Here is a 23,827-nt window from a genome sequence, read left to right as displayed (position 1 = left end):
ATATTGCATTCTCTTTCTTAATAATCCCAAGGCCTCCCAACTGATCTTCAGGTCCCACAAAACCTGGATCCACTCTGAGACTGTCACAAACAGATAACCCTTGATGATTTATGCCTAAACCTAATTAAGTGAATACAGCAAAGAAATGGTCAAAATTTGAAGTGTTGCAATTTATATTTTTAAGGCTTTAGGGTAGATTCGGTTTATTTTCTAAAATGGACCCCACTTAAATAAAAAAAAAAAAATCAGTTTGCTAAAGCACAATAGAACATAAACAGGAGATTCATTTTTACTTCATTAATAAACATCAAATATTTAACTCATCCGAACAACGAGCAGGTCAAATCCTGACAGGAAATAGCTGCTAGTCAGGAGCATTTGTGGAGGAGGATAAATTCTTCTGGGCAGTCACATGGTCATTTCACCATCCAGGTTCTTGCCACAGTCTCCCTTGTCTTATCCAGTTTCATGTTTCGTGAGACATAGCAGAGCACGGTGACTAAAAGCATGAACTCTGGGGCGAGGCTGCCTGGGTGTAAATTTTAGCTCTACCATTTATAAGCTCTGTGACCTTATACTCAACCTTCTCTGGGCCTCAGTCTTTCTGTCTGTAAAAATGGGGACAACAAGAATTGTTATAAGGATTTTAAGTTAATATTTGTAAAGTTCTTAGAACAGTCTTTGACACAGTAAGTGCTACATCACTGTTGGTTAAATATATAAATTTCTCCATCTAAACTGTGAACTAGTGTGGATTTATTTGCAGAATCATCCTTGAAACTCCTCACAGTGCCAAGCTCAGCATGTGATCAGCTAATAATGAATAACTATATAAATTGAGAATCACATACTGATAATCTGAGGCCCAAGCTGATTTGCTAATGTGTTTCCTTGCTAAAAAATTTAAATTTGGATGCTCCTAGGGGCACATTCATTCCCCACTTTCCCTTAGCCACCACTCCCAAGTATTTTCCTTGTTGGCCGTAAAAGCATTCAGGTTTTCCATCACTGCTATAAACGAATGAATATCTAGTACATGAACACTCTGACAGTAGTGGCAGTTCTGTGGGGCAGTGGAGTAGGGAGATGGGGCCAACAAAGAAGTGCAGCGTGAGCTGCTTCCACTCCCTGTTACTCTGCCTATAAACAGCATTCAGATTAATCAGCTCATCCCTGTTTCTACACTAGAGAAACAGAAAATAGATAAGTTGAGTATGGACCTCCTTAGAAGCAGAGATGTGCACTACCTAATGTCAGAAAATCTTTTCCATTATGGATTGAGTTAACCAAGGCTGTATCAGTCATGACCAGCTAGGTTATGCTGGGGTCAGACATAACGCCAAATTTCAGTGTCTGAAGCAGCAAGAGCTGGTTTGTCACTCATGCTTTCTCACTTACCCAGGTTAGGCAGGGGTCTCTGTTCCACATCAGTGTCATCCTCCCTCAGGGGCCCGGCTACCAGCCATGATCTGGAAATATTGCTTGTCACCATTGTGGAGGGAAAAGAAATCTCTTAAAGATCTCACATCAGCAATTAAATGCTCTATCCCAGAAGTGACAGGACACTTCTGTGCACAACTCACTTCTCCAGAACTAGTCCTTTGGCCCCGGCTAACCGCAAGGGAGCCAGCAAGTACAATTCTATAATGTGCCCAGAAGGGATAAAACAGAACATTGGACAAACAGCACTAATGACCATAGCAATAGCATTATTTGAGACCTGGACTTTCAGGCCAGAAGCTTTTTAAGAAGTTCAACTCAGCAAAATTTTCCATGCATCCATAAATGCATAGCAAAATACTCAGCAAGGTGAGGAGATATGAAAGGAGAGCTTGGCCCTGACGCAGCAGCTTCAGACTTGCCCAAGAGAAAAAGAAGCTATAAAACATTTGCGTGACAAAGCCTTATAGGATTGATTGCCTAAAATAATAATGCCAACAGTGCTGTGGTAGTTGAAAACGAGGATGAGTCCGGGTTAAAGGCTTAGGGAAGGCTTCACGAAGAAGATAGGACTTGAGCTGGACTCCAGACAAATATACGGAATTTGCAGGAGTGGAGGATGCTTCACTTATGGGAAAGAGGAAGCAGGGACAAAAGCCCAGAGGTGGAAATGAGAGCAGGTTGATTGCAGGACTACGGAGTTTAGTTTGGCTGTGAGGGAAGCCATTTCATGGAGGGCCTTGTCTGTAGAGAAATGGGATGGTGGTGTGGGGGCATGGGGGGAAATTCATCCTTCGTCACTAACCCCTTCAAAACCAGTGCTCCTAAATCTCCCAGTCACCAGCCCTCACCAGCCATGCTTATCCCAAAACCAAGGAGCATGGGTACAAACACAGCTTCCCAGGCCCACAAGGAGTCACTGGATTGGGTTGCTCCTGCTTCCAGTTGAAGGCATTTTTGATGGCTCCTCTTGCTAAGAAAGAATATTCAAGTTCAAATGTAATAACCTCTCATTGCTGGGGTCACTTCTGCTTTTTTTGCTATATGACATCTGTTTTTGAAATTCGGCTGAGACTCTGACTTAAATCTGTTTAACTTAAAAAGCAGCAAAAGAACATCTTGTTTTCATGAATGTCCAGGGGCTGTAGGTCAACAAATTAAAGGTCTGTTTGTGGTATTCAAAGTGGAAAAGCTGGTTGTGAGATGTTCTGCCACCAGGATAAATTTTATTATGGACTGTTTGTTTCTTGGAATCATGCACCAAAGTCTGGAAAGCAAAATGGACCAGCTTCATTTAAACCAGTAAATGTCTGCTTGATGGTGGGTGAGAAATATGTGTTTAGTTTTAAAGGCTCATGGTGTCACCAAGCTGGACCGTGTCTAGAAAGATGGACTTATCCACGCCCTCTACCTTAGTCACGTCAAGTTAATGTTGTAAGTGGATTCCCTATGTCTGTATACATTCTAGCAGACACCATCTGAGAAATCGTTATTTTTATATTAGTCACACAGGATCCGAGGTGGGAAAGAAGTGGGTAAGAAGAGTCCACCATCCTTCAAGTGACGATCTATTCTTCTCCTCACCCTTTTGTTTAGGAGATAGAAATAGAACAAGAGGAGTTTTATGCATCAGTATCTAGAAGAAAGCAGATGCTGTGCAAATGGCACAGGACAAGTGTCAATATATATTTGTTGATTTGTTGAACAAATACAATCTCTGGTCTTATAAATTTATGTTCTCTTCATGAATGCATGTTTGTATGCATATTAAAATTGTTCCTGCTTGAAAAATCGGTTACTGCCTATGTCTTACTCTGACCTAAGGAAAACCATTAGGTCATCCTATAATTTAGAGCAGCCTGCTTTTTTTCTTTCCTAGCCTCTATCCCAATTTGGATTTTATTTGCTTGTTGCGTGTCTCCACCATCAGACTATGAACACCACGAGCACAGGGTAGTTGTGTTCACAACTTCCACGCCACACTGAGCAAGGTCCCTGGGACATGAATGACACTTCATAAATATTTGTAGAATGTTTTTATTGAATTTTTCATGGTGATGATGATTTGTATAGCCTCAACCACTCTTGTTTTTATCTGAATTTAAATAAAATAATACAATGCAGTTGAATATGCACGGGGCTTTTGTGTGATGATGCACTCACATTTGTTTGGCCATACAGGCTATGAAGGTCCTGGTGGGATGGGTTTGTCTGACCATCTCTATTTTTTCAACTTAAGGTTGTCAGCCCATATCTGCCATAAGCTGGCCAGACTAATATAATAACACATAGCCATAGTTTAGGACTTTTTCCTCAAATAGTAAACTCATTCCTGGTGAGGTTAAATCTATGACTTTAGCCCTATTAGCACTAAATTTTGGCTAACAAACAACCTGTTAAAGACAGTATAACCATCTGTGGTCAGAAAGAAGATGCTTTGGTTACCTGTTTGGCATATGACTTAAAAGGAACATTCACTTTAGACCTTTCTGATGGTCAAGCAGAATATGAACTTGAGTGGGGACAAAGCAGATTCATTTGCTCCCTTTTGTTTTGACTGCCTGTGTACACAGGGTTGAAATGCGATGGGAGTGATTTGTAAGTTCCAAAGGATCTCACAAGAGAAATGCTCATTCGTTTACAAGGGGTACAATTCCACAATAGTCTCATGCTCTTGTATGCTTGAAAACATTCCCAAAGAAACAAAGTTGGATGCAGAAAAAATAAGGGAAGAAAAGAAAAATAATACTCTAAATTCTGAAGAATTCTACTTTAATAGGTTGTTCCATCTGCCAGCTGGCCACAGCGTTGACTACTTGTAATATATACTTTTGGTAGGCCACATGTAGTTCTTGGAACTGTTTATATTAGGCTGTAGAAACCTAATTATTCTAAAATTGGCAGGACTCACTTTGGTTACTTAATACAAAATTGCTTAGTCATCTTTAAAGATAGTGTGGACAGCACTGTTTTAAGTGTGAAAAACTGGGAAATGCAAATGTGCTCTAAAGATATTTTAGGTCAGTTAGAAAAACAAGAAGGTATGATTTTTCAAGATGCTTAGCAGGTGGTTGCCACATGTTTTAATTTGACAGGCAAGATAACTGTTGGGTTGAAGTCCTTGATTACAAGTATTTTTCCGTTTGCTTTTTGAATTTTGTTGAAAGTGAAAAGCTGCTGTTGCTTCTTAGATTGTTTTCTAATGCTACATTTTGCAATGCACAGATTTTCCAGGAAAAGTATGAGAAACAATAGAGTCAGTTGTCAGAACACTTTCTTATCCTCAGAGACAAACAAGGATGTCGTTTCAAGCTAAGGTCCTCCTTTGGTTCTTTTGTTGAACACTCAGCTCACCAAACTTGAACTACTGTCATCCAAAAGCAACACGGATATACAGAGGTTCAGGAAGGAAAGGGGCAGGCAAAATGTGTTACTTCCTTGTATTTTAGAGTCTGAAGTGGTGCCTGAGTTCTCCAGTTTTTCCAGGAATGCCTATGGCAACCTGACACTTTTCCTGTGACTTGGGTGGGGCATCTAAGAGAGATGGTGAGAGAAGACAAAGGTCCTGTAGCCAATGGGCAGTGACACCAAACCTAGGAAGGGTAGGTTCCCAAGCAAGCATCCAGAACTGTGCCTTATGTTTCTAATTACTGAGCATGGTTAGAGAGCGAAATCAGGCAACACTTTTTTTAACTGATGGAAGCATTTAAATCCATTCTGAAAGTCAGTGTTTTCTAATTATGATGGAGGAGTGGCAAGGAATCTCCAAAGGCCATGGAAATTTGGAGTGCTTCAGCTCAACCCTAATTCTCCTCTTATTCATCATGTCTGTTTTCTACTTCTTTCTCTTTAAATGTCCCAGAAAAAACATATCCCTCAGTTACAAATGTCTAATAAGCCTCTTCCTGACAATAGAATTTCTTTCTGAGACAAAGTTCTTTTCGCAGAAGAAAACAGCCACCCAGCCACAGATACAAATCAAAATATAAACTAGAGTTCCATAGTGAACTGGCCACCTCCTAAGATTACCGAGAGTGCAACTCGAGAAGTGGGCTTTTGAGAATGTTTGAACCAAGTTCTTCTATTTACCAATTAAGTCCAATGAGTAAATCATGCCCTGGAATTCATTCCGCGTCAACACGCGTGACCCTAGTGCTCACTATAAGAAAAATATTCAGTTGAGAACTGTGGTGGTTTGGAGCTTTATACCCTAAAAAACATGTTCTTAGGCTCCGTCCATTCTGTGAATAGGACCTTTTGATAAGGTTATTTCAGGTAAGTGGCCCAGCCAAGTCAGGACGGGTCTTAATCCTATTATTGAAGACCTTATAGGGAAGGTCAAGAGAGAGAGAGGAGGCCAGAGGAAGCAGCCAGAAGCTGAAATAATTGGAACCTGGAAGAGAACAGAGAGGCCCAGGAGAGCCACTATGTGCATTGTTATGCGACAGAAAAGCCAAGAACCAAAGATTGTCAGGAGCCAGCCTCAGAATGCCACAGTTTTCTGGGAGAAAGTATTGCCTTGATGATGCCTTGAATTTTGGACTTCCTCTAGCCTCAAAATTCAATTCTCGATGTTTAAGCCAACCCATTGCATAGTATTTGCTTTAGCAATGAGGAATTGAAAACAGTTTTGGTCCTGGAAAACAGAATGCTGCTATTGCAGATACCCAAAATGTGGTAACAGCTTTGGAATTAGGTACCAGATAGAGGCTGGAAGAATTGTGAGAAAAAAAGCCTAGATTGTCTTGAAGAGATGGTGGTAGAATTATGTATGCTAAAGGTCCTTCTGATGAGGCCTAAGAAAGAAAGAAATAATGTGTTATTGGAAACTAGAGGAAAGGCGATCCTTGTTTTAAAATGGCAGAGAACTTAGTGAAATTGAGTTCTGCTTTCAGATAGAAGGCAAAACTTGAAAGTGATGAACTTGGATATTTAGCCAAAGAGATTTCCAAGCTAAGTGTGAAAGGTGCAGCCTGGTTTCTCTTTACAGCTTATAGTGAAATATGAAAAGAAAGGGATAAGCTGAGAAGTGAATTCTTATTCACAAAGAAACCAAAAATTGATTCTTTGGAAAGTTCTGAGCCTATCCAGATAGCATGCTATGAGACTAGGGCCAGAAGCGGCTCTATCAGGGACCTCTCTGACCTTCCAGAAAGTGAGTCCCCAGAGAATGGGGCGCCACATGAGGGTTTAACTGAACATGGATCCAGTCAACCATTCCAATGGAAGGCAGGATTGGAGGTGCATTTATCCAGGAAGGATCTGTGGAAAATCTTTTTGTCTGATGGTTTGGAGTCTTATTAACTGCATGCAAAGCTGACAAGGTTTTTGCAAAATTTGTATGAGCGGAACTATTGCCAGCCTGGGCTAAAAGGTACAAAGAAGGGATGAATTGAAAGAAGAATGACTTCAAGGGCAGAACTATGGCGAAGAGATCTCCTATGGCCAAGAGAGTGGGCCCACCCATGTGTGTGGAAAGGGCAGGTTTGCCACTGCATTTGGAGGGGGTGGGCTTTGCATCCCATTGTTCAGGGAGAGTGCTGCTACCCCAGTGCTCGAGTTTGGGAGGCCTGTGCCCTGGTGTTCACAGAGAGCCTGGCTAACACCTCAGTGCTAGAGGTGGGGATGCTTATGTCCCAGTATTTGTGGAGAGACTGGTCACCATCCCAATGCTTGGAGAGGGTGGACCCCTCACCCCAGTGTTCAGGAAGAGCATGGCCTCTGCACAAGCACTTGGAAGGAGTGGGGCTGCTGCTCCATCAATTCCAGAGGACAAAACATTGATCCATAGATGACTCTCAGACCCTGAAATCTAATGGAGTTTGCTCTGCTGGGTTTTAGAATTATTTGGGACCCATGATTCCAGTTTTCCTTCCAATTTCTCCCTTCTGGAATGGGACTCTTTACCCTATGCCTGTCCTTCCATTGTACATTGGAAGCAGAAAATTTATTTGCTAGGTTTCACGTGCATTGCCCAAAAAGAAAACCAAGGACTGAAGATAGCCAACAGCCAGCCTTGGAAGCATCACTTTGCTGATGCCTCAATTTTGGATTCTCCTAGACTCAAAACTATGTGCCAAAAAATTTCTGTTGTTTAAACCAATTCATTGCATGGTATTTGCTTTAGCAATGAGGAAACTAAAACAAGAATTTTGAGAGATCACAAAAATGAGTAATATAGAGAGATCTTACCTTCAAGGAGGTTACAATCTTCTGGGGAAGACAGATAAATATTTAGTCATTAAAATACAAGCTATAGCCTACGTGCGCCAACAGAAATATAATAAGGGTCAATACACACTTATGTCAGTGAGTAAGTGGTTCAGAGATCCTAGGTTCTTGTGCTAGTCTTAAACTGGCATCCACCTGAGTCATTTCTTACATGAAGAAATGTCCAGATAATCCCCAAATCAGCAAACTGGTGAGATGGCTATCTGAATGACTCACATGAAAGGAAGAAGGAACTACTACAGATTCTTTTTAATTTGTTATTTAACTTATATGTTGATTTACATGTTTAAATTATGTGTTCTTGGTTTATCCATTATGTCCCTCGGTTTAGCTTCAAACTTTTCATCTTAGATTATGAACTCCTAGAAGATAGTCTTCAGCTTGCTTCATGATTCAAGAATACAATAGATGCATTTGATAATCATGACAAAGAGAAGTTCAGTAATTCAGAAGGGAATAATTAGTCCCTGATCCTCCATGTTCAAGAATGTTGTATTCACACAATACCCCTAGGGCACACCTTTGAATTGTTTCCAGTAGTGTAAATGGATTTTCATTCTGCCTTGTATTAGCAAGGTAGCTGGCTCTGGATCACTACCCTGGAAATATTAGTTGATAAAACTAGTCACCAAGAGCAGACACATTAGTTGCTAATATTTTCATAGCTGAATAGTCCACCAAATCTAGAGAGTCATGCATAAGTGAAACTACTATCATGTAAATAATGCTGAGCTCTGCTCCATCTCTATAAGCGGTAAAGACCCATGGCCTCTGGTCTTTTGCTGCAAATAAACCACTCTTGGGCTTTAGAGAAGACTTGTTACTCAATTTGATGTGTGATCTTTCTTCAGGCAGTAGCTCAGCTTCTTTTGCATATCTATATTTATTGCATCACCTATATGAAATTGTAAGGCCTGTGAAAGCAGAGACCATGTCTTACACTTCTTCATGTTCCTGAAGTTCATAACATTATTTCACAATAGTGAAATGATCATCTTAGGAGTTGGAAGATCTTATCACAGGGCTGTCCAATAGAACTTTCTGTGATAATGGAAGTGTTCTCTGCACTGTTCTTTATGGTGGCTACTAGCCACATGTAACTATTGAAAACTTGGAATAGGAACTGAATTCTTAATTTTATTTAATTCAAAGTAATTTAAATTTAAATCAACCCACATGTGACTAGTGGCTACTGTACTGGACAGCACAGCCTTATTCTTAAAAAAAAACTTTTTTTTACTATAGCCCCAAAGAGGGCCATCTCACCTCTACCTGATTATTCCCCGTAATGAGACTTCATACTTTCTCAGCAGCCCTACCCATGGTTGGATAGTTCTAAGGGAGCCAGTTCCCCATCCTCACCAGCAGCACATCTGTATTAGCCTGTTACCAGGTATACATTTAGAAAGTACATTTACACATTTCTTAACAAAGCTAGGTATTTTTTTTCCACATGGACTCAGGTTGTGGGAGAATTTCTATCTTTGGCTTAGGGCTTATACCTATGCTATTTACTCTTCACTAGGTACTAGGAGAGCAGCAGGGTCAGATGCCTATTCTGATTTGGTATTTACCTGTGTCTTTCAGTCCAGTTCTCCTTGAGTTTGCCAGGGAATGGTATTTCAATTCTTGAGAAGGGCAGAGAAGGAATTGTGTTCCAAATTTTCACCTCTCCTCACTCTTCCAAGAAAATTTTCAGGTTCATTTAGAAATTATTCTAAATGCCAGTCCTGGTTTTCCACTGCTTTGCTGTGGTTTCATGAGCTAATGCCAAAATTCTATATGTCTCAGTTCCTTTCTTTAAGTGGGGATGAATCTGCTCTTCTTTGGAGGATCAAGTAGTGATAACCACAGAGTTTTTAAAAATATAAAGCACTCCAAATGAGGTACCATTACTTATGATAAAACTTTAAGAGGCTACCTAAGATCTGTAAACTTGTCTTCCTAAATGTTGAAGTCAGTATACGTTATCACCATCATCTCATAATCCAAAATGCCAAGACTCTGCAGATCTAATGAGGTGGAAGAGAGGACACAAATACATTGGCTTTATGACATTAAGTCTGTCAGTTCTTCTGTTTTGCAAATGGAGAAATAAATACTAGAGAAAAACTCATGATGGAAGACTGAGTGATGAAGGAAGCAAAAATCAGGCCATAACCAGTTTCTTTGCTCTTAGTAGAGCTTAGTATTTTGGATTCCACTGGTTGGAAAAAAGAAATAACTTGAGAAAACAAAGCTCCTCAGGTTGATCTCATCAATTCTTATTTCTGCATTGCTGGCCTTGACAAATGCGCCTGGGTGAGTGCATGTATTTTTTTTTTTTTTTTTTTAAGTAGCACAGATTTTTGGAACAAGATGGTGAAGGTTGAGCCACAGTTAAGTCCAGACTGTGTGTTAGAATCCATGTGTTTATTTGGTTTTCGAGTCCCAAATGGACCATTCAGTTCAGAAAAGAGAAAAGCAGGTTTGATAAATTCGATTTTTTTTTTTAAAGAACAAAAGTTCATTTCTACAGTCAGGAAGAAAACTCTGCCAGAGTTACTGTGTAACTACTGAAAAAGTGGCTTTATATAACTTCTGAGGTTCATATATAGTCTATAATCAAGGTCTTTGATTCACTTTGTAAACACTGATCAGTTAATAAAGTATAGAAAGATGAATCACCTTGAACTACATTTTCCAAGATACTCAGAATGGCAAAATCTAGAATAAAAACCCAGTGGTTCTAATCAGTTACCAATTCCTGAGTGCCTACTATGTACCAGTGATGAAAAGATTTTTAAAAATATGGTATCTATTCATATGTGGCCTTTAGACCAAAACATGTGAAAAGTAAACAATTAATAAAATATTTAGATAATAGCTAAAGGGCACAACTGATGAACTGTAGTAAGGCAGTACATTATTAACTCCCGAGATGAACTATGGTTGTTCAAGGTGAGAGATACGACTTTCAAGCTGGGGTCCTCAGGAAAGGCAGGATACAGGAGGTGAAATATGAGCCAGAACTTCACAACTGAGTAGACTATGGATAGCAGGAATAAAAGTACAAAGGTAGAAAATAGTTAGATACATTTGAGAGGCAATAAAATATTTTTATCTAGGGTGACCCATGCAATGATCAGCTTGAAAGGAAGGTTGACAATTCATAAATCAGAAAATTTGAAAAGAATGGACTGAGAAATCAAAACATTTAGGCCCGGAAACAAGGAAACATAGATATGTTAATAAATGTTTATTGAATATTGTATGAATGTTTCTGTGGGGCTTATTGTAGTATCTGGACCCTGAAATTTACAGTGGGCACAAACTGATGACCACTCAGAAAGGATCTATAGCGGTTATGAGTGTTGGAAGTCTAGGGTTTCTTGCCTTAGCAGAGTAATACTTGTGTTGGCAGCAGGGATGTAGTGCATAAGAGAAGAGAAGTGTGTAATGAGGAAGGCATGATATGAGAGAAGCAGCTCTAAGATCTCAGACAAAAGTATGTAACTATGTTGTCCAGAGTGTAATCACCCTGGTTTTGGACTCCTACTAAGCAGTAAGAATAAAAAACTAGGAGCTCAATAATTACTTGCCAGGTTTAATTTAATTGAAACCTCTGTGCTTATAATTCTGCAGTTTAAACCAAATTGGTTTGAAAATGAAGAGCGATTAATAATTTAAAACCGCTTCTTACCTGAGTTTATATGATGCAATGAATTAAATTGGAGATCATTGACAATAGTCTTCTCAGAACTTCTCTAGGCACTGTTCCCTTTTTCCTGAAGGGGAAAACAGTGCCTGGAGGGATATAGTGGTTTAGTCCAAGTATATTGTAACGGTTAAGAGCACAAACTTTGACACTCTGTAAAATGAGGATTATAATGGCTACCTCACAGAGTTATTTTACAGATAAAAGAAGATTACGTATTTAAAATGCCTCAGCATGTGGTAAATACTCAATAAATGTGAATTACATTTGGAATCTGCATTAACTTATTCAGTGTCTCTGAGACAATGGATTTTATTGTGGATGCATTCCAAGACCAATATTGATTGGCATTGCCCCCAAATCCCACTGCTCCCCCCACCTCTGCCCCCACCTTCACTATATTCTGTTTATGAAGATCTGAAAGTAGAGAGGATTTAGCTTTCTTCACCACGGCCTCTCCCCCCAGTAACCTAGTGATGGTTTAGAAAGCTACCTGCTCACAACCTTCTTCTACCTTCATTACATTTACCCACCATGCATGCGTGAGCACACATACACGTGCACACCTAAAATGGCTTCTTATCTGCTGCTAACCGTGTCCCTAGCAGTACTCAAGGAAATAGCTCTATAGTGAGGGCCATATGTGCACAGAGGGAAAAAAAGAGCTTTGTGAACACAAAACAAAAATAATTCCATTTCTTGGTTGAAAAACCCACAACAGAAATTAAGCTCAATTTTTTTAATTTAAAGAAAAGGTTCATAAACTGGATTTAATAAATATACTTTAAGTCCAAATTTAGGGAGAAAGGTGAAGGAGAAGACGAAAGAAAGTGACAGAGAATGAGAAAAATAAAAAAAGAAAGAGCAGAAGAAATACTGATAAATACTCCCCATTCCCACCCCCAAAGGAAGTAGAGAGGGAAAGGCAGTGAGAAGGAAAGGGAAAAGATGAAAGTGTAGGATGCCCTAAAGTGGAAATGAGAGACACACGAGGTGTACTGGTCTTGTCACATCTTGTCACTGCCATTCACCTGGGCCAGGGGCTTCGTGTATCATCAGCAAAAGGAAGGGCAACATGTTAAGTGATCTGAAAACTCTATACCACTAATTTATCACTTAATCAGGAATCCAATATATGAGAACTCATATTGAAAAGACAGATACATCAGTAGGTAATGCATATTCAACATGGATTCAAATGCAGAAGTAAGTATATAAAGTGTTTTTCTCCACTGGGAACAAAAAAGTGCCCAAGTAAGTCATAGAAGGTGAGGGGTAGGAGAACGAAAGAATTTGTGTGGGTAGAGAGCAAGTGGGGTGGTGAGCCAAAGTGACCACACACTGTGAGGCAGTTGTGCTTCCCTTGGAGTGCTCCAGGACATCGCCAGGCTCTGCAAACCATGAGCATCTTCTGCCTGCTTGGGGATATTTATTTGACTGCTCATTAGCACCTCCGCCAGAGGTACAGGCTGAGGAAATAACCACTGCTGCTGACAAGCAGCCAGAATGGCTGTTTAACTTTGAGGAGGTAGGAGCAAGAACCAGAAGCTTAGAAGATGCTCTCCAAGCTCCTTCGATAAATTAAGAAGAGTAAAATTGTTTGCTTGCAGACAGACCTCTTTCTCCTATTTCTGTTTGCTGTTGCTATAGTTATTCGGGAGGGGATTTATGTGCAACAAAAGACTCGATTGAAGAAAGGAAAGAGTAGTGGTTGCTCTCTCGCCGCATCCAGCATCCCAGTAAGGGAGTTTTGGTCTCACGCTGGCAGGACAGTCCTCACAAGCACCTGCAGCAGCCAGTCCTGTGCCCACAGTATCCCTAACGGGCCTGTTCTGCAGAGGAAGCTCTCAGACAGACTCTTGCTGGACCCTCATATCACTTTTTTCATTCTGATAATTAAGGAGAGATCAAGCTGGAAAATGTAAAGAAATTTATTTATGGTTGAGAAAATAATAAAAAAGAAAATGGTTTATTGCATCATAACTAGAAAAATCTTGGAAAGGACTATTGGTAAGACTAAGATAGAAAAACACATTAAAATTTAGAAACCCCAAATAAACACAAAATTTTGAATTTCTAAAGAACTCTAAGCAGTATAAATAAAACCCTAGCGACAAGAAAGGGGAAAAAATTCAAACATTGTGTAGTTTTGTTGTTGTTGGCTAAGGTTTTGTTGTTGTTTTTGTGGGGTTTTTTAAGGAGGGGAAAAAAAACCCTTAAAAATAAAAGAATTTGGCCATTTATTTGAGAAGGTTTCTGAACTTGGCTTCAAAATCTAGGTTTTGGTTTTTGCCCCTTCAGAAAGAAAGAGGCCATCAGGTGATGACTTGGGGTTTTGTACAGCTCCTTATTTTTGTTGCACAGGGCTGATGGCTCATCTCGTGCACAGAAAGAGCTGGAAAATATTTTTTGGGATCTGAGTGCCGCAGAGTCTAGGATTCCAGAGGAAGTGGAGGCCTCCCGCTCCACACAGGAAACAATCTTGAAGCAGGCCTTAAATGCCAGATTCCAGGCCGAGTTTAACTAACCACTGACAGCTCTGTAAACAAAGCAAGGACAAAAAGAGTCCGGCTTCCCCTTTCCTGGTAGTCATTTTGGGTTTGGGGGCTGCAGGGGAATTCTGGAATATTTGACTCCATGGCACAGAAACGCAGGAGAAGAGGGATTCTCATTTGAAGAACTGGAAAGGGAAGATCTTTCCGGGCTTAAAACCATCACAGAAGAGGTAGGAAGGGGTGAAATGGTTGGATTATATTTATAGAAAGAGTTGGGGTTTTTGAGCTCTAAAACAGCTTGATCAAAACTTAACTGTTTTTTGAAATGTTGCTGCATTATGTTTATTAATGGTATTATTGCTACAGGCTGTATTTAATATTTTTAAAGACATGCAAATTATGCCTAGATATTCATATTATTTTCATTCTCTTTTACTTCTCTCTTAATTCCTACATATTCCTTTTCTTGCCACTTTTCTTTTTGTTTGTTTTTTTTGTTTGTTTTTTTTTACTCTTGCGCTCTTGCTCTCTTTTCCTCTTTCTTTGTTCACTTTTTTGTACTTTTTTCCTGAGGTTAAGCAAGTTACAAAGAACAAAATCACTCAGTAGCTCTCAAGTGATTCCACTAATATTTCAGGTCTCCAAAACGTCTCTCTCTCTCCTGAAGTCTTTCTTTGTTTTTGACTTCATTCCCGGGGGATCTTTCTTATTTGTCTCTCATAGTTTCATGAATGAAACTGAATTTAATACATAAAGAACTCCGCTCAGAAGTCAGAAGTTGATCACGGGCTACCTTATCAGTCTTTCAAAGTTCCTTTTCTTAACAGTAAAGTGAAGTGATGGGTGTTGCAAAGCAATTCACGGGGTAAGTAATACCCTGACCCATCTCTGATATTGACCCCCCATCTTCTCCCTCCTTTAGATCCAGACATTATCTGGTCTCCCCAAACCTGAAACCACACCATGGATGATTTTGAACGTCGCAGAGAACTCAGGAGGCAAAAGCGGGAAGAGATGCGTCTCGAAGCAGAAAGGTAAGATCCAGGTTGAAAAGTGTTTGTATTCTGTTATTAGTTATTTACAATGTTGGCTTCAGGCCTCAAAGATCATCACTCTGAAGGGCCGAATGCTACTGTAATGCACATAAAATTAACTGCAAGAGTTGTTAAGGAAAATTTTTCTAACTACCAAGACTCTGAATTCTGCCTAAAAAAAAAGCAAACAAACATCAAGAGGAGAGTTCAGAAAGTAATTTGAGAAGTCAAATAGTTGCATTTAATCAGTGCCTTTTAATTTGGAATTTTTTAAATGACAAAAGCAATGTGTGAATAATGGCTAGAAAGGCACTTATAATTTCAAAATGACTATTGACATCATTTAGGAAATAGACATCTTCAGTCTAAAAGACAATAAGTCCCAGATGGATCTTCTGACAAATTTTATTCTTGTGAGAAAAGCATCTAAATCCAGAAATCTACATATTAAAGTTTATAGCAGTGGAATATATTACCATGAAGATTCTGAGTGTGGTTGAAAGTTGCTATGCTGTGTAGGCCTCTATGATCGTGATTTTAGGGCAGGATGGGGAAGTAAGGCAGTAACATATGAGGGACGGGCATAAAAGTGAATTTTAAAATTTTAGGCTTCAGAGCAAAGGTCAGTGGCATTTAATGCGACTTAAATTGGGTGTTCTTTGTCAAAAGTAGCTTAGGCATTCATAGGAAGAAAAATGTTAAACAATGATCTTAAAATAAATCAAGTTTTCCTTGTAGTAATCCCAAAGCACAGATGAGAAAATGGAGGCAAGCTTTTCCCTTGGTAGTTATGAAGTAGAAAACTGGTAACCAACACCTATAGTAAAAAGTCGTTTGGGTGTTATGGTCTCCTTGTTTGTATGGAGAACGGGAAAGAAGCAGATAAATGACTGCCCTTTTTTCACTTGGCCAGAGTAGGTTGTCAATTGTGGATTTCCTGTGCACATACACACATAGCACAATTAACAGAACCTGGGATCTGTGGGTTTAAATCCTAGTCCTGCCTTTATGAGCTGTGTGGCCATGCGTGAGGGACTCTCTCCAAGCCAAAGTTTCCTCGTTTGTAAAACAGGCACAATATCTACAAAGGTTGTGTAGATGTTGTGAAGATTCAGATCAACTTCGTAAATGACCTAGCCCAATACGTGGCATACAGTCAGCTTTCTATTTTAACCATTGTCATTGGCTAAACAAGTAAGAAACAACATGGCAATATAGTTAGAACTCAACATTAATGTCAAGAGCAGGAAAAACAGTCATCATCCTGTAATGAGACAAGTCAGGAAAAGCTTTTTGGAGGTGGTAAGTCACGGATGAAGTAATGATGGTGATAAAGAGTAAAAGGAGTCTGTCTGGGTGACACGATGACACCAGCAAAAGCCCAGTGGTGGAAGGAAACAAGAAGACGAGGGCAAGAAGCTTGCTGAGTGCTTGAGGGAGAATGAGCTTATGAGCTTGCACTTTCTTGGCGTTTCTACTGGACTTGCACATCTTGAGTGTTTCTAATTCATATAAAAGGCAATAGACAGAGACTTATCAGGAGAGCTATGTGTGATGAAAGCATGTTTGAGAAAGTTATCTACAGTGGACTAGAGAATGAGGATACCAGGACTGGAACAGTTAGTATTATGTATTCAGAAATAAGGGTGAGAATATGGAAAAGAAGAAAAACCAAATATGGGAGTCATTCTGGAGGGAGAATTAGCAAACCTTTCAGGAGAGGGAAAAACTCAAAGACAACTCCAAAGACTTAAGTCTGAGGAACTGGAAGGAAGGTTTCTGCTTTTTGCCCAGTGGAGATGCTGGAAAGGGTTTCATTCTTGGGGGAAAGGTGTTAAATTTGGTTGTAGAAATCACATGCAAATGGAGATTTCCTCCAGGCATTTAGAGATAGAAAATTTCAACCTGTGTTCAGAAAAGGAGATAAATTATTGTTAACAAAGTAAATTTGGACATATTCAGCATGGACGTGGTAGTACAAAAGCTGAAGTGGAAGAGAGTAAATGATAGTCTCAAAAAAGCAAGTGTAGAAAAAGTGAGGGGCTTTAAAGATGAAATAGTAACCATCAATGGAAACAAACAAACAAACAAATTAGGAAGATGGGGAAGAACCAGGGCCAGCCTTGGGGCACCGATGCTGAGTGGACGCGGCAGCCTTGTAGGCAGTGCCAAGCTGGGAGGATCGTACCTCTTAGTTTGTCCATTGGTGTTTATTTGGCCTCAGGTTCTCTTGAAAGTCTACAAAATATCTTCATCCTTCAAATATTTATTAAGCACCAATGAGCTTTCAGAATCTGTGCTAGGCATGGGATAAATAATAGTGTGAAATAAAGAGATTTGGTTTCTGCTTTTATGAACCTTATGGTATGCTAGGGAACCAAAGCACAGCAGGATCAGAAAGCAGATCAGCCCAAGGGGAGCAGCAGCCCTAACAGGGTTGGGATTAGAGGAATTCAGGAATGAAGGTGTAGACATTGGGCATCGGGCTAGATCCGTATGTTCGGCTTCTTTGCGTTCCATGTGAGTGGGGAGTTAGGGGACCAATGTGAGGGAAATGACAGAACTAATTTTTTGCAGTTACAGGCATGCTATAATTAGAATGAATATATTAGGGTTCTTTGGGTCTAGGACTTTGCCTAAGAATTGGGCACACAGCTATACTTGGTCCATTCTTTTCAGTGTTCTGTCTTGTGTGGAAATATTTGTCTCCCTTCAGTGTGAGCCTTAAAATCGATGTACTTACTAAAGCTTAGTTAGCTACCCTTAATAACCTGAAATAAATCCATCATACAATTGTATCTTAACCCAGTCTAACGTACATTTCTGTCTGTATCAGTTCCTTTTTTTTTTTTTTTTTTTTAAGAGAAGTACTTCCTTTTATTTATCTTTACCTTTTCATGTCTCAAGATGAACCCTTAAGTTCTGTTTTTCTGGGAACTGATAAATAAATCCATGAGCACCTTCAGGATTTTGTAGAATCTGATCATTTATGGGAATTGTGAAGGTTTGGCTTTATGGTCAGCCAAGTTTGATGGGAAAATTCAGGGTGTGTACAAGAAACAGAGGGTCAGAACTAGAAATCAAGGGCCTTCTAAAATCATGGTTTTGATCTAAAGACAAAGGACATATGAGACCCTGGACAAGTAAGTCCCTCTTCCTTTAAGCTCTTAACACTGGCTTTCTCCTTTGTAACACAAGTGAGTGGTAATTTTTATTTTCCTTTTCCTTTTGTTATTGTCTACTTTTATTTTTTTTTTACAATGACCCTATATTACTTTATTTAAAACTAGATTTTAAAAAAAGGGGATTTCCATTTTGGAAAAAAAGAATTCTATGGCTTTGTGCAGTGTACCCAGGGCCAGACTGGAAAAGATCTAACTTTCCTTTGGATTTCCTTTTAGAAGAAAAAATTTAATCTAAGTGTAGAGTGTATTTAGGAAAAATAGAGTGGCTCTATGGCCCAGGACTGCAGATTCATTCATACCCTCACTGAACAATTTTTTATTAGGTGGCTGCTCTGCTCCAAGCTCTGCTTCAAGAATTGTGAAGAGGGTACTTAATGTTTTTAAATCCATAAACAACCAAGAGATGATTAAAAAATTGTATTTTTCTACCCCAACCATAATATGTACCCTGATATTCTCATACTTATTAAAGATGACTTATGCTCCTTGTCTATTGCAAGGAGCGTAAGTCATCTTATGTACAGTGTGGGGGCAGGAGACCCTCAGAGAAAAGAAAGTCCATTGACTGTTCTACCCTTATCCGCAAAGACTTTCAAAAAGAAAATACTGCTATTTAAATGAATTGTTATTGAGTTTGATTAGCAGGTGCAGTTCTACCTTGCAATAATGAGTAATTTAAAACTTGCACTCTCACCAGATGTAACCACAAATTAAAACAAGCCAGATTCTTGCACATGTTATTCCTCAGAATTAGATCTTCTAAAAAATATTAAAAGTTAAACTGCATGCTTTGTGTCCTGCTGGCTTTCATGTGTTTGGGACTGGAATTTCCTTACCACATCACAGCTGCCTGTTGTACCTGTCATATAAATACCTCATTCTGACCCTGTTGTACACATACCTCACTCTGGGGTTGTAGTTCAGTTCATTTCAAATTATCAAGGTTTGCAATAACCTAGACTGTGAACCTAGCTAATTGAAAACAACCTTCCTTCTACTCTTTAGCCTGTACAACTTCTATGTGATTCACCTTGTCCTTGTCCTTCATTTGGCTTTCCTACTCTTGAGGTGAGCTACTTAAATTCAGTACAAAGGAGGTACTTCATTCAGTCATCAAAAAATATGTATGTTGAAGGCCTAGAAAGTGCTAAGACACAGAGAACGATAGTCACCAGTAAAGAGAGTGCCCCAGTAGTTAGTCATGATGCTCATATTCCAGTGGATTAGTAACTTTAGAGCAATCTTGACTAAATGGGAAAGAAAACAAATAGGCAGAATGGAATGAGCAGATAATCAATAGAACTCCCAGATGCGTTGTTTCTAAGGAAAACACTCTATTTGTACACATCTAAAATTAAACTGTATTTCTTAATCAGTTACCTATTTGGACAAATAAGGAAATAAGAATTTAGTTTTGCTGTTTATTTTCCTCCACCTGTCTCATGAAAATTTTAGAACAAAAAATTAAATAGATGTATTCTGTCTCCCTTTAATTTCAATCCCTCTCACTCTGCCTCTGTCCCTGTATTTTCTGGGTGTCTTAATGTATTTGCCCTTGGTCCATGTGCATCTTTATTAACGCTTGATTCATTTGTACCCAAATCTCCTCTCACCCGTACTCTTATATGTCTACCCTGGATTATGTATGCATGTGTTTTTGTATCATCTGGGAATACATGCTTCTGGTAGGGAAAAAAAGATATATTTTCAAACGGATCAAATCCACCTCTCTTCCAACTCAACAAATGCAGAAAAATGCTAGGCCTTTTTTGTGTATCTGGCAAAGATGGACTGATCACCAGCAATAGGTATGCCTGGACAGAATATTTGTGCTCTATATAAATGAAAGAAGAGCAAGAGCCATATGGAGAGAGGCAGTATAGCATAGCAGTTAAGGGTATCGGCTTTGGTATTTGGCAGCTGAGGTGTCAAATCTCAGCTCTGTCACTTACTAGCTATGTGACTTTGTCAGTCATTCAGTTTTCCTAACCCTCAGTTTCTCTTCTGTAAAATGCGGGAAATAACAGTATCTAAATCATAGGGGTATTGTGGGGGATACAAAAGGATAGTATGTCAAAGTATTAACACAGTGTTAATCACCTAGTAAGCATTCAATGAAGGTCATTGTTAATTATTATTGTTATCCAATTCTATTCTGTACAACACACAAAGAATTGAAGATACATTTTATATTTACCATGACACAAAACAAAATAAAAAATATGAAGGCTTTTCTGCATTTCTCAGAGGATAAAAGAACCCTAGGTAATCATTAACAGTCACAAGCATCTCGGATGTAGAGTAACATAGCTATGAAGAGATAACCTACGTAACTCAGGCTGAGGCCATCAGCAAACAAGGCATCCCAGACCACCAGGAGATCCTGCAGGGGGAACTCTCGTCCAAACCCCAGCTGCACTCACCATCTGGAGAGAAACAAAACAAAAATCCAGAAAACTGGACTTTTGAGAGTAATACGAAGAGTGATCATTTTCTTACCATGTAACTGTGAAAAAAATTATGATAATTTAACTAATCACAGAAAGGAAATATTATACATCAAAAATAAAATAAAACCTAGAATTTAAAAACAAAAACAAAAACATAAGAACCCTAGGTAAGATGAAGAGTTTTGAGTGGGTGTGATTGGTAAGAAAATCTGAGGGAGGATTAGGTTGTTTCAGACGGAAGGGTTAATACCAAATCGAATTGGGCTATTCTTTTAAATTTGGCCAAAAGGATTTTGAGCTCTGGTGTATCTTCTGAGATACCTGCAGCAATGTTTTATCCATGGAGAAATCTCCAGGCAGACATACTGTGTCCAGTGTTGGGCATGCTTTCACAACAAACAGTGCTCTCACTTTCTGAGATGGGAACACGGTTCGTTCCCAGCACATGCTTTACACGCCCAGTTCCGCTTTCTGATCAGAAGAAAGGCCCCTATTGTAGATTCATGTTATCAGATTCAGAGGCTCATAGACATAAATAAAGGGGATGGAGACACTCTTGCTGTTGTCACTGTTCATACATTTTTATGGGCCTCTGAAATATCTTGATGATTAGACAATTGAAAGTAAATATTTTTACTACACTAGGAAAACAAGCAATTTTTAAAAATCCTTTGGGTCTCTGGAGTCCCCTCCCAGAGCTGCATAATACCAAAACTTGTTTTTACATGATTTAATAGAGCAGCTAATTGATGATTATACAAAACACACACACACAAACACTTTTATTCGAAATGTTTGGCATCATGACCTTGTAATTTTAAACTAAAAAAAAAGCTCTTGGAATGTTTTATGATTTTGTAATCAGGAAATCATTTTCCCTTAGGAAGTTAAATAAAATGTTCCTCTGAAATGGCCTAAATCATTAGAGTAGCTATATTTGCTTAAAACTTCCCTCAGTTCTCTCAGAAAATTGATCATTCTGGGAGTGGGGAGGGGCAAAAATATGAGATTTGTTAATGAAATTTTTTATTTTTAAATTAGATTTTGTTTCAAGTAATTGTTTTGAAATGGATTTAAAAATATATCTGAAAGGTTTTTATATCTATTTGCTATTGCTTAGACTCTGTCCAATTTAAATGTAGGGACATGGGCAAGAAGAGGTAAATAATTCCCACCTAAGGGATCATTTATTTGTGTCCAGACACATGAAGAATAAAAATACATGTATACATTCATATATTCCCTCTCTCAATCCTTCCCTCTTGTTTTCTCTAAGTAGACATTATTACCCCTACCAATTCATAGCTAAAGATAGCATGCCTTAAGCTAACAATTCCTCTGGTCCAAAAAGTATACCACTTTATGGAGAATAGTGGCACATCAGGAGCCCAGGATCTACCCAGAGTGACACCCATTCAATGACTACACCTAAACGTTTGATGCAAAGAAATTGTGAAAATTGGAATCTTAAGGGCCTTACATGCTGGCCCATAACTTCATTTTTAGCTTGAAAGAAATGTAGCATATATATGTTGATACACCTACAGATCAAAATAATTTTCCTTATAGACTTCATAGGTGACATTTATCAATTTTCAGGCACCTGGGGAAAGGCACAGTGGTGTGGTAGTTATGTGTGTGTGACAGTCTGACTGACCTGTGTTAAATGCTGGCTGTGACACTTACTTGTTGGATGCCTTTTGAAATTACTTAAACATCTGTTGCTTCTATTTCTTTATCTGTAAAAATAGGGATAGTTATGTCTGTCTCACAGAGTTGTTGTAAAGAATAAGTTAGATGACCCATGTAGAGAAATTAACACAATGACTGACACACACTATATGCTCAGCAAATATTAGGTATTATTATTAAAATCATATTAATGTTTTGGTAAACCTTTGGTACAAAATAATATTTTACTGAGTATGTGTATTTGAATTATATGCAACTGTCAATTCAGTCATTACGGTTTGCTGCATTCTTACTGCAAAGTTCATATACTGATCTTGACACTTGCTGAACTGTTTCTATTGAGGTTGAGAAAGAATTAAATATTTTTTCCACATTTAAATTACCACACAAATATAATTGCTGTTTGACAATTTCAAAATCGAACATCATAGACATGTGGTCAATTTTCTGATTCATTGATGATACATCCCTTATTTCCAGTACAGTAATTGTAACATCACACAGAATTTCATTTTAAAAGTTCAGCCAATTTAGCAAAAATAGTCCTCAAGTGGAAAAAAACAGTCAAATTTTTCATCTGTTATATTAGGAAGAGAAAGAAATAACCGTTTAGCACCAATCACATGCCGGGCACCAGGTAATGTACTTTATATACATTATCTCATTTGATTGTCAAAACAACCCTATGACCTGGATATTATTATCCCCATTTTACAGGTGAGAAACCTGAAAGTTTAGATAACATATCCAATAGCATATAGGTAGGGAGTGCAACCCAGTTCTGCCTGCCCTAAATTTCAAATGCTTTCCAATATAACAAATTGATCACGGATTTTTTTCATGTCTCAATGGGTTATCTTGGCTGAAAGTCCATCATCTCTACAAAGCCAAAATAACTCCTCAAGGTGGGGAACAATCATTTAAAGCAGTTATGTGATAACAGACGAAATGAAGGCCGTTGGGCCTGATTAAACTGTTTTTTTACTTATTCAGGTCCATTGCTTACATACGTAGACATATCATTATTTTGTTTGCCCTCAAAAACTCTCCTGTGTTATTCCCATTTCACAGAAAAATAGAAATAGAGAAGATAAAGTCTTCCCCCTCAAGCCAAAGAAAGCTGTTGGCATAACTGTTTTTCACTGTTTCCTGGGTTTTTCTCAATAAGACTGTATTCACTGTTAGGATGGGGACTTAGTCACATCGCTCATAAAAGCTTAAAGCTGTCACTGACCTTGTGGATAATCTTCTGCAGTGGAATGTTTCTTTTTCATTTGGGGACCACACTGCTTTGAGTCTCTCATGAAAGTTATGGACTCTCCTCCAAGAAAAATGCATGGACGCACCCCCACAACTTGGCACTTAAACTTTCAGCGGACTCATGGGTCTCTCGCTGGAGATCTCCTGGGGGCTCATGGACTCCAGACCCCTAATCCCTGGACTCATGAATTCAAAAAGCTTCATTTTATAGATGAGGAAACTTAGGTCTGGGGATGCTGGCCTCCTCAGGATGACCCAGCTAAACTGAGGCAGAGGCTCGTAACTGTGGATAAACAAAGCCCCCTTGACTTCTCTCTCTGTAGAAAATGCTATGGCTATCGAT

General features: G+C 38.9%; 1 protein-coding gene across 6 annotated transcripts in view; it reads left to right on the top strand.

The window, feature by feature from the left end:
• CALD1 (caldesmon 1) overlaps nucleotides 1-23,827 on the top strand; it is a 167,597-nt gene that overhangs the window by 63,286 nt on the left and 80,484 nt on the right. For 5 of the 6 annotated variants that reach the window (XR_005216950.1, XM_037836109.1, XM_037836114.1 and 2 more), the window contains exon 3: nucleotides 14,786-14,897. Coding sequence is in view for 5 of the 6 variants with exons in the window: in XM_037836109.1 (XP_037692037.1) it covers nucleotides 14,827-14,897 (71 nt within the window). In the remaining variant the exon portion in view is untranslated. Of the gene's footprint in view, nucleotides 1-13,866; nucleotides 14,094-14,785; nucleotides 14,898-23,827 lie in introns of those variants that run through there. The other variant, XM_037836110.1, reaches the window with a different exon arrangement.

This window comes from Choloepus didactylus, chromosome 5 (assembly GCF_015220235.1).
Source record: "Choloepus didactylus isolate mChoDid1 chromosome 5, mChoDid1.pri, whole genome shotgun sequence".
Taxonomy (NCBI): domain Eukaryota; kingdom Metazoa; phylum Chordata; class Mammalia; order Pilosa; family Megalonychidae; genus Choloepus; species Choloepus didactylus.
This window is presented reverse-complemented; position numbering and strand designations above follow the sequence as displayed.